Here is an 11861-nt window from a genome sequence, read left to right on the forward strand (position 1 = left end):
TTTTTTTTTTTTTTTTTTTTTTGCCTTGCATTGATTGAATTGTTCATGTTGACATCATTAGACTTCCCACCAACAAGGCAACAACGTAAACGAACAAAATATACAGGCTAATATTCCACCTGCATTCCCTGAATTAAGGCATCCATGTTTGACATTATATTCCACATCCACCCACCCTGTATAGAAGTGTGGATAAATTATAAACCTTTTTACATAATATATAATAAGTTTGAACCCCAAACTTAAAGCAAATTGTACTGTGAACCATGAATAAATGTTCATTTTTAATATATTTATGGTGCATTATTTGTGTACCAAAAGTTTAATTGCCGGTTTGGTTGAGGTTTTTGGGGGGCGTTGAATTGAAATTCAATGAATTCCCAAACTACATTGTTTAGTTAGAGGGAATTTCAATTCTCTCCAAATGATGAATTGCAATTTGGTAAAGAGGATGGGCAATTTTTTTGGTGTAAAGACAATTATGCCTTTCCTCCATACCCTTTGTTTTTTTCTTTTTTTCTTTTTTAATTTTTGAAAGAATTATTATTATTATTATTATTATTTTTAAACAATTATTATTTTTATTATTTTGAAAGAATTATTATTATTATTATTATTTTTGAAATTATTATTATTATTATTTTTGAAATTATTATTATTATTATTATTATTATTACGGAGTATTATTACTATTACATAAAAGCATTTTAGTCATTCTGTTGTTTCTTATATTTCAATTTCATGTAATCTTATTTCTGCATATCAAACAATGTAATTTCAATTCTTACTTTATTCATTGAATTGCAATTCCTATCGAATTATATTTCTTTTTTCTCCTAATTCCCTCATCCCAACCAAATGTTTCGGTATTACCAAATAATGAACCTTTAGTACACAAATAATGTTCATTTAAAATTAAAAATGAATCTTATGTCAGTGATCTACCTTACAACTTACAAGGTGAACTATGGTTCATAGCATAAATGTATAATGCATGATTGCAAACTTAAAAGCCCTTATCGCTCTTGTCCTGAAAGCGAATGAAAGAAGTAAATCGTAGGAGGTGCCACAATTAATTTACAGACCCCAAATACTGTACATTAATTAGTGTCCACACCAAGTCCCTTAACTAACCAAAATACGTGCATTAATGCAGTATTTTTTTTATTTTTAAAAAAGAGACTTATATATTAGCACTGAGCTTGTACAATTCAATAACCCATTCAGTATACACAGGACATATGAGTTTGAGAGCAGCAAATCCAGCTTCTTTTGCTAGGACTTCAAATTCGCTTTGTGCTCTCTCCTTCCCACCAGGATTCATCGTCATCATCATGATGTCACCTAAATATAGATTTCCATTTCCCAACGTTGTATGAATCCCAGGATGTTGAGGCAGTATACCTTCCACTAACACCACTTTCCCAGATTCAGGCAAAGCTTTCCAACAGTTCTTCAGTAGCTTCAGGCAGTGTTCGTCGTCCCAATTGTGTAGTATCCACTGCACGTTTATAACAAACAAAGACATATATATTATTCAATAGCCACTACTTGAGGGTGTGCATTACGTAAATTCAGTCTTGTGATCCTAATCAGTAAAGGATTATAAAGAGGCCGGTAAACCAATCTAAATTGTTTATAAGTTATAATTGACTGGTTTAATTAAACCAATAAAACCAATAGACCGCTTCCACTTTGAGTAAAACTTGAACTAATAATTGACTGGCTTACCCAATGCACATTCTCAAGTAATGTGCATTGGGTAAATTCAGACTGCCTAAGTTGTTTATAACTGACTGATTATACGGGGTAAACCAGCCTAAATTGTTTATAACTGGCTGGCTTAAACCAATAAGGTCAACACTTATCTCGGATTGCCCCAAATAAGTAGTGGTTGAGATAGTGAAAAAGATGTGCAACATATACTTAGTTTTCATGATGTTGCTGTTGTTATTATTATGGATTTTTTTTTTTTTTTTTTTTAAGTGGTGACTGGTGAGGGACCTGGAACCCACAACTTCTATCGATGTGCATTAGTCCACTTTATAAACTTAGTCGGCAATGAACAATAATGATTGTCTTTCCGTGTTGTCTCTATCACAATGTTGTATTTTACTAGGTAATGAGCTATCACTGACCTTCAGGAATATAACATCTCCACTGGGAACACTTTCAAACATATCTCCTGCAATATGCTCCACACCTAACAAGAAGAATTCTCTAGTCATTTTCATTTTATTTAATATGCTACCTTTAATCATATCAATACTACATATGCTAATTGATTATGTAATATACAGAAATTGTATATAGAATGTTGACTATTATAAATAGAAAAAAAAAGGGTTGCTATTGCGGAAAAAAAAAAAATCAGACTTTTGATCACATATGAGAGTGGTAGGTAAGTTTTTGTGTGTGTGTCAAAAATAGTCCTTTTGACCACTTTGGATACTCAAAAGTGATCTATGAGACTGTGACCACTTTGTTGTTATTATCAGTCACCTGTCTTAAGTGATTTATAATAGTGTAATAATACCTACCACTAACAAAGATTGTCAAGAAAGTTGCTTGGTTAATTATACTCCGTAACATTCTTATTATTCAGTATATATATATATATATATATATATATACCTGGATAAAAAGGAGCCTGTTCGATGACATGGGGCAGATCAAAATTGATGCCCCTAATGTTAGGATGCTTGGAGACGATGTTGGCCAGCGTGGCACCAAATCCACCACCAACATCCACGACCACAACATTATTGGCTCCCTCGAAACCTTTGTAGCATTCCACAACTTTGTTTATCACAAATGTACTATGGTTTTGCATTGCTTTGTTGAATACCTCATTGAATCTGCTGTCTTTGCTAGGATACTCAAATAAATGCATTCCATGGGCCATGTTGAATGGGATTCCTCCCTCAACTACTGCATCTTTTAATGCATACCTTCATGCAAATTAAACTCATTCATCTTATTTATTTATCGAACAAATAATATATAAAATATAAACCTGTACTGTAATTTAAGCCTTTGAGACATAACTTAAATGGCCAACCAATTCAAAATAGCTTTATATATAGCAGCGACATTGTGTAGGGTTCAAATCCTACCAATGCTAGGGGTATTTGTAAACATAGAAATTTAATTTTTTCTTGATATGAGATAGATGTTCACAATATATGTTTCAGTAAGTTTATTTGACAAATTTTGAAGTCCAATTTAGTGGTAAACAAGGGTAATTAATAAGAGTTCTATATAGGAGCTCAATATTTGTCAAATAACTCATTGAAACACTGAGAATGTCAATCTCATATAAAGAAAAAAAGATAGAATCAATTTTTTTAAATGTTTATCCTTATCATTTAAGTTTCTTTATTAATATCCCGTCCAAATTAAACCTAATGAAATATCAATAAAAAGGGCTAAAATCACTACATCCGAAATAATTGAAGGACAAAAAATAAACACCGCAATAACATAAGGAAGTGAAAAGTGAATACCAGGAATCCATAAAAGCTCTATCAGTCATCAGCTGTACCATGGGAGAAAGGGACACCCCATCTTCATTGGAGACAAAATGCTTACAAACTGGTGCTAAACCATATAAACACTGATGAACAGACCCACCATTTTTATCCTCTGTGATTGTGCAGCTGAGAATGGAATGGCTAGCAAGGAACTTCAACATCCTATCTATCATGTTTGGGGCATTAGGGTTTTGTGTGGGAAGAGAGGCAGCAATCTCTTTAGCTGAAAGTTTGGCTTCTTCACCAGCTTTTGCAATAGTCTCAAACACACCAAGTTCAATGGATGCTTTCAAGACCATCATTAGGGGTATCCCACTAGTCACCCCTATGGCCTTCAAGAACCCCTCATCTTCTTCACCTGAAATCATTGTGGCAGAGGTTTGGAGAGCGAAGTCCAACATCCTATCAATTAATGCACTGGTCGTTATAAACTATAAAGTATAATAATATATAGTTTTTGACTTAGTGGTAACTGGTATGTATTTTATATATGGTCCTGTTTGGTAAATATTAGCATATCAGCCAATTTTGGCTTATTTGACCAGTATTAGTTGTTTGACTTGGTTAAAAAATAAATATATGTGTTTGGTTAATAAGCTTTTTGTAACTCCAAAATACTAAAATTCAAAATATAATGCTACTTAAAACAACATTTTCAATTAGTTTTTTGAGAAAATAAATTATACCAAACAACTATCAGCTAACAACTAATTTCTACAATCAGCTAATATTATCAACCAATCATACCTTCTAACCCAATCAGCTAGCAGCTTCAGCTAAGCAATTTACCAAACAGGACCTATATATACTTTCTGGCTTTTTAAAGATTTGGGAATGAAGCTTTGGAAATGGGTGAAGTGAAGAAGCTAGCTAGCTAGCTTGAAGTGGGTGTTGGAGATGATTTTTCCTAGGAACAAGGTTAGTTCTTATAGAGGAGATGAGATCATGTTTGTTCCTCTTTTTTCTTGCATTGCATTTATGATGTTGTACGATGAACTTGAATTTGATTAAACCTTAACAAAAATCAACCAACTTCTAGATCATATTCCTTAATTATCATTGATGGTGGTTGTACAAAATATGTACATTTGTCAGCAAGGTTTTATTGACCGGCATATTGGCATGTCCGAATGGTCTCTTCAGTCTTCAGTTTTTAAGTTTAAGAGTGATTTTACTTTTATTAGTGAAATCACTACCTTAAAAGTGATTTCACTAAAAATATTTATTATTGATCGATATATAAGTATTTGAAAATACATAGAATCCTATATTTTCAAGTAATTTAGGAATAAGATTCCAAAATAATTTAAAAATATACAATTGCTACAATTATATTACTACTCCCAAGCCAGCTCAAATACCTTAATTAGCATCTTCGGAAGCAGGGGGCTGGTGACAGTATAATAGGACAGACACCCGACCCAGAATAACCAAAGAAACCAAGGGCCGGAAACATTTACTCCACTGTACCGGCCTATTCAAGAGGAAACAGTTATGGCTAAGACTGCATTCAATGTAAGCTCGGCTCTTCATTACTGTGGAAACGTACCGTTACTTGAAAAGAGATCGTTGCATGCAGATATTAGTAGGAAACCTTTCAATAAGACATGTTCTAATTCTTGTACTCAACACTCTAAGCAATACAACTTTGATTACTTACCAATAGTATCCGGTAACGTATTTACCGTCGGTAAAGGACTTGCTATATGCATAAAGAGTAATTTCATAGTGATTAGTGTAATCATCATTAACTTAAGAGTGATTTCACTGAAAACCTTCATTGATTGGCAAGTGCATTAAGTACTGGATCTCTTTTGTCACAGGAGTGATTTTAGGGAAGAACTTCATTGCTTGACAAGTGCATTGAAGTATTGGGGTCTCCTTTGTCTTAAAAGTGATTTAATCAATTCGTTGATTGACAAGTGCATTAAAGGGTCTCTTCTGCCTTAAGAATGATTTTCTTTGTGAACCACTACGTACCATAAGATTGATTTTGTTAAAAGCCTTCATTGACCGGCATGTACAGAATAGTCTCCTCTGTCTTAAAAGTAATATGCTATTTCAAGAAATTAGGTACTACCACTGTGAAATGAACAAGAAGCTAAGTAACCATAACTCGTTTTAGAGCTACGGTAACTAAACAAAATAACACAAAAACATATGAACAGTAAATAAACACAAAATACAAAAATAAGACTCACTGGGGAAAATTTTCTTAAGAACCTGTAGTAAATGAGGAGGAAGACGCGCGCAAAAAAACTGAGAAAATTATTCACACACTGTTGGCATATTTTGGCATAATATTTTGCCTAGCATGCATAATGGAAACCGCGACTAGGGTACCCAGTTAGGAATACGTCCCGGTACCTGGAGCCCACGGCTCCATCACGTTGTCCCGCAAACAGGCAGAGCCTGGCGCTCTGGCTGCCAACTAGGCGATGGCGGTTGTGGCGCCCAACTGGATGCAGCACGTGTGGAATGCAAAATCTTCCAGAGATTCTCTCATAGATTTGGGGCAGGATTTCCTTTTTTAAAGCATGCAAATCTTAATGGGGCACGGTTTTGAAATCAATTTTCTTGCAATTACTCTATTACAAAATAAAAATTATCTTTTAGTATTTTTTTTTTCTTGTTTTACTATTGTGTTAGCCCGCTGTCCAGCTACCCATGACCGTAAAACTAACAATGCAAAATCTAGATTATTTATAGTTTAATCCAATCTGCTAGATTTAACTGTTATTACAACTCTTTTCAAAAAAAAAAAAAAAACTGTTATTACAACTGTTTGGAATTTATTATGAGGCACAACTTCCCTTTGTCTCAAAATCTTTTATGCAAACAATTTAGCTACTTGTACACCAAATTATATTGTGACCATGGTCCACAATGTATTGTGGACTATGATCATGGTTGATACTGCAGTTGTGTTGAACGGATAGTGTAGTTGTGTTGAAAAGATACTGCAGTTGTGTTAAAAGGAAAGTGCAGTAACAGATACCGCTCATCCGTTCAACACAACTGCAATATCATTTCAACACAACTGCAGTATCATTTCAACACAACTACAATTCCAGACCGCGCAGCTGCAGTTCCCTTTCAACACAACTGCAATATCTGTTCAACAGAACTACAATATCAATTCAACACAACTGCAGTATCACCCATGATCCATGGTTCATAATGCATCGTGGACCATGGTCCACGGTATAACGACTGTACTTGTACAACTCAATAACTCATTCAGTATTCACAGGACATATGACTTTCAGAGCAACAAATCCTGCCTCTTTTGCCAGGGCTTCAAATTCTCTCTGCGTTCTCTACTTCCCTCCAGGAGTCATCGTCATCATGAGCATGTCAGCGTAAAATGGACTACCATACATGACGTCACTCTCAGGATGTTTCGGTAGTATAACTTCTACTAACACCGCCTTACCAGATTCTGGCAAAGCTTGTTGGTTGTAGAGGTTGGAAAACAGATGAACAGACAAGAAAAGGAAATCTTCAGGCGTGATATCACTTTCCTATAAGCTTTTAATCTTCCCTCTATACAAGCAACGGGGTTTCAAGATTAAATCTTATGGGATACAAGAAGATGAAACAAAGTTCTTTGTTGCTCTAAAAGAAACTTTAAGAGAGATTTGAACCGTGAAATAACTTGATAGAATGCAAAACTTGCTGCTTTCATCAGATGATACTCCCTAGACTTTATAGAGAAAATTCTAACCGTTGGGAGCAGTTTACTGGAAGTTTATGGCTGTTGGTAAACCACCTTCAACCATATTTTTGAAATTCCAACCGATTTTGGATAGGATAATCCGGTTTACGTAAGTTACGTACCCATGCATGATAAACGTGATAAAAACACATTCTAGTCTTAATATCCCCAATGCAATATACTTGTTGCAAAACAAGAGAAACTAAAACATGTGTACGTTACTTACCCTTACATATATCACATCAGCATTCGAGTCATAGAACGCTTCACAGATTCGCATCTCTCGAGAGTTGGAAGTTTGCATAAAGACTATCAAGACATCTGTCGATCAAACTGATCTCTCGAACATACCTATCTCTCGAGACATTGATGTTCCGTGAACGATCTTCCGAATAAACTGACCTCTCGAGGTATCTCTCGATTATCCAAAATCATTTTTACCAAACTAAATAATACTTATAACTCCACAACTACAAATATTATTTAAGCTTGGTAGACATCTGAACCATTAATCTCCATTACTGTATAAATATCCAGCAAAGCTTCCCAACAGTTCTTCAACAGCTTCAGGCAATGCTCATCATCCCAATCGCGTCGAGTGCGGGAATGAGCAAGCCCTGGAAGAAGAAGGCGATCGGAGCTGATGGAGTGCGATAAGAACTCTATCATCAAGCGCGCCTCCATTCCTGCTAGAGATTTGAGGATCATCGGCCCTATATTCTCTCACTCCTCCAGTATCCTTGGTACACACTCTCTCTCTCTCTCTCTATATATATATATATATATATTGATCCAGTGCTTGCTATGAATTTGGTGATGCGTGCTTTCCACGAATGAATTCCTGCAATTGTATATGCAAAGGTTGTTAGGTAGGGTTTGATGCTTTACCTACGTAAAAATCTCATTACCAAATTAATTATGCCATCTGGAGTAATTGCTATTGGTTTGTTGGACACAGAACTCATAAATGCACTGATTTCTGTTTCCTTTCTGTAATAATTGTCTCTATACACACACACACACACAATTGTCTCTCTCTCTCTCTCTCTCTCTCTCTCTCTATTACTTTACAGTTTATGATATCACTGTGCTTAGGATGAATTAGAAGAGTTGTTTTTGATTCATGCCGCTAGGGAGAAGGCTATGGTTATTTAGTTATAGTTTGTAAAAGTGATAGTAACTGTTGAAGAGCTTTTGTGCTTGATCCTCTGTGTCAAGAGGTTCTTCTGTTTATTGATCAGCTGAGGCACCAACTGCCACAGAAGAGTGTTGTACAAGATGAGGATTTGCAATTTCCAAATGCTGGGGAATGGCTGCAAGTACCACAAGTTGTTGAAGGGTTGCAGGAAGAACTTGAGAGAGATGGTTACCCTGTTCTTGATGAACTTGCTATGAGTGTTAGCACAGGGAACCTTTAACACGTGAAAAAAGGCTTCACATACCAGATCCTGGTGGCACCTGAAGATCTCGACATCTTCTTGCAGCTTTCAACTGCAAATGTCACTCAGAGAATTACTATCCCATATTCAGGTGCCTTAGCTGTGATTAGGCACAGGATCAGGCAAGTTTATGATATTGTCGAGTCTTCAACAGATGAGGATTTTGGTGTTCCAACACTACGGATTCATGATAGAGTTCTAGTTAAACAGGAGTCAGAGAATCACCTTTCTGTGCATTGGACAGTGGGTCCTATTAGTGATATGTTCTCAGACTCTGTTGTAGCATTGGTTTTAAATGCAAACTGAGAAATGCCAAAGTTGGTTGTGGAATCAGAACCGGTGGTAAATGAAGAGGAAGATGCAAAGAAAACTGAGAAAATTATTCACACACTGTTGGTCTCTTTGTTTGGTGATGTAAAACTTGGAGAGAATGGCAAATTCGTTATAAATGTCGATGGGAACATAGCGGAACTTGACAAACAGATTGGTGATGTTGAAACTGAAAACGATGTCCTCAAAGAACAAGTTAGAAAAGCATTTAGGCGAATCACAAGTGCTTTGAAGCCCATCCCACTCTCATCACCTTAGATTAAGGTAACTTTTCTATTGTGCATTGATTCATTATCATATATTCATATGCTGAATCACATCCTGTAATCCATATTTAGGCATAATATTTTGCCTAACATGCAAAATCTAGATTATTTGTACAGAGTAATTTAATACAATATGCTAAATTGCATGCACAAGTCTTTTTTTGATACTTCTATTCTATCAACATCCAAATGAACCAAGAGATGAACAACATAAAAATTATATATGTAATTTAACTGTTATTGCAATTGTTCGGAATTTATTAGGAGGCACAAAAACACTTTTCCTTTGTCTCAAAATCTTTTATGCAAACAACTTAGCTACTTGTACAATTCAATAACCCATTCAGTATTCACAGGGCATATGACTTTCAGAGCAGCAAATCCTGCCTCTTTTGCCAGGGCTTCAAATTGTCTCTGTGTTCTCTCCTTCCCTCCAGGATTCATTGTCATCATGAGTACGTCAGCGTAAAATGGACAACCATACCCGACATCTTTCTCAGGATGTTCTGGCAGTATAGCTTCTACTAACACCACCTTACCAGATTCTGGCAAAGCTTTCCAACAGTTCTTCAGCAGCTTCAGGCAATGCTCATCATCCCAATCGTGTAGTATCCACTGCAGTTTTCAGAACAATTTACTTAGATCTTGTGTATAACAAAGATACCATCATTTTCTTCATTTTTCGCAAGTTGTCTTTACACTAATGGTATATTTTACTGAGCAATGAGCACTAACCTTCATGAATATAATCTCTCCACAGGGAACACTCTCAAACATATCTCCTGGAATATGCTCCACACCTAACAATAGGTAAGACATTATCTTTGTGTTAGTATTTTAACTCTTAAATTTTTTTAAATTTATTTCATGTTTTACCTTTTTAATTATATATAAAATAATATATTGGGAACAAGAAATCCCATCCCTTTTGAACTTTTGCTGGGACGGGGAATCTCCGCTCTATCCCCTAGTTGTAGGGATGGGGAAAATATATCCCTCAAGTGTGGCGTCAAGGACTAGAGTGCATATTCCCCGCCCTATGACCATCACTAATAATAAGTATATGCAGAAACCCTGTAGTACTAAGAGTTTAGAAATAGAAACAATTCAAGTTTAGGGTACATACCTGGAATAGCAGGAGCCTCTTTGATGACATGGGGCAAATCAAAGTTGATTCCCTTGATGTTAGGGTACTTGGAGATAATGCAGGACAGTGTTGAACCATAACCACCACCCACATCTACCACTTCTTTGGCTCCCTCAAAACCTTTGTAGCATTCCAAAACTCTCTTCATTGCAATTGCACTATGGTCATGCATTGCTCTGTTGAATACCTCATTGAATCTACTGTCTTTGCCAGGGTATTCAAATGCATGCATTCCATGGGTCCTATTGAATGGGACTCCTCCCTCAAGCACTGCATCTTTTAATGCATACCTTCACACAAACTCACTTGTGTATGTTAAATGAGTAAATCAAAGCCACAATGTGAGTTCACATTACCTTTCCTAGTAAGTGTAGCTTTCTACTTTAATGATTTAATGGCTAATGCTTCCTGCCAAAGAATTTGTAAACTAGTTGACTAGTCTAATTATGAATTCTAGTCTTACCTTTCCTAAAATAGTTTTTTTGGGGGGTGACGAGTGAAACTCGCGTTGCCACTATTTGAGGGTATGATCTGGATAAACATGATCATATGCAAGATTGCAAGCTATGTATTGGAAGATTGAAAAATGCCATAAAAGTCAAAAGACCAAAAGTGAAAAAAACCAGGGACAACCTTAGCCAAGTTGGCTAGGATGTTGACTTAGTATTCAAGTTTGATTCCAAACGGGAGCGGCCTATTGGCCTTCTTGGTTTGAGACTGTTAACTATGGACAAACAAGGTTGATTTATCTCCTTGTGATCCTTTGCCAGCTAGGATCACAAGGCAGGTTACCCAATGAACACTCTCGGGTAGTGGTTGTGAGTTTTCCTCGTGACTAAAAAATGTGAAAAAAAAAACTAGTTCACAAAATCTCAAACAACGGAAGGAAGATCAGAGAAAAGTTCATACCAGGGATTAACAAAAACTTTGTCAGCAAGCAGCTGTACCATAGCAGAAAGGGACACCCCATCTTCATTAGGGACAAAGTTCTTGCTGACTGGTGTTAAACTGTATGAACATTGATGATCCTCTGTGAGTGTGCACTTGAGAATGGACTGGTTAGCAAGAAACTTAAGCATCCTGTCCAGCATGACTGGTGCATTAGGGTTCTGTGTGGGAAGACAGTCTGCAATTTGTTTAGCAGAAAGCTTTGCTCCTTCACCAGCCTTTGCAATGATCTCAAACACCCCGAGTTCAATGGCAGCTTTTGAAACCATCATCACTGCTGTCCCACTTGACAGCCCCATGACTCTTAGGAATCCCACTTCTTCTTCACTTGGAAGTTTGGCCATTTCTTCCATTGATGATGAACCCATCTTTGATCTTTCTGTGCTTTCTGGTTCTTAGAGATTTGGGTATTGAGCTCTGGAAATGGGGAGAGTTTTGTAGGATGTTGCAGTGGGTTGGGGGGGGGGGGGTTATGATATG

The 11861-nt window shown here is 36.2% G+C and overlaps 3 protein-coding genes across 8 annotated transcripts in view; 2 read left to right on the plus strand and 1 right to left on the minus strand.

Moving 5' to 3' along the window:
- Positions 1–10032, plus strand: part of LOC116027866 (magnesium transporter MRS2-4-like) — a 12898-nt gene extending 2866 nt beyond the window's left edge. Inside the window, exons 1-3 of one of the 5 annotated variants that reach the window (XR_004100013.1) lie at positions 7824–7994; positions 8472–9284; positions 9643–10032. Coding sequence is in view for 1 of the 5 variants with exons in the window: in XM_031269640.1 (XP_031125500.1) it covers positions 7895–7994; positions 8470–8669 (300 nt within the window). In the remaining 4 variants the exon portion in view is untranslated. Of the gene's footprint in view, positions 1–7823; positions 7995–8469; positions 9285–9642 lie in introns of those variants that run through there. The other 4 variants (XR_004100009.1, XR_004100017.1, XR_004100018.1 and 1 more) reach the window with 4 other exon arrangements.
- LOC116027221 (sterol 3-beta-glucosyltransferase UGT80B1) overlaps positions 1–11861 on the plus strand; it is a 713221-nt gene that overhangs the window by 124928 nt on the left and 576432 nt on the right. The window lies entirely within an intron of this gene.
- LOC116027462 (caffeic acid 3-O-methyltransferase-like) lies at positions 9489–11836 on the minus strand. The gene is made up of 4 exons (XM_031269110.1): positions 11343–11836; positions 10413–10723; positions 10022–10086; positions 9489–9901 (listed from the first exon to the last, which is right to left on the minus strand). The coding sequence occupies exons 1-4, from the start codon at positions 11747–11749 to the stop codon at positions 9605–9607; spliced, it is 1080 nt and encodes a 359-aa protein (XP_031124970.1). The 5' UTR covers positions 11750–11836; the 3' UTR covers positions 9489–9604.

Source organism: Ipomoea triloba, chromosome 1 (genome assembly GCF_003576645.1).
Source record: "Ipomoea triloba cultivar NCNSP0323 chromosome 1, ASM357664v1".
NCBI lineage: Eukaryota > Viridiplantae > Streptophyta > Magnoliopsida > Solanales > Convolvulaceae > Ipomoea > Ipomoea triloba.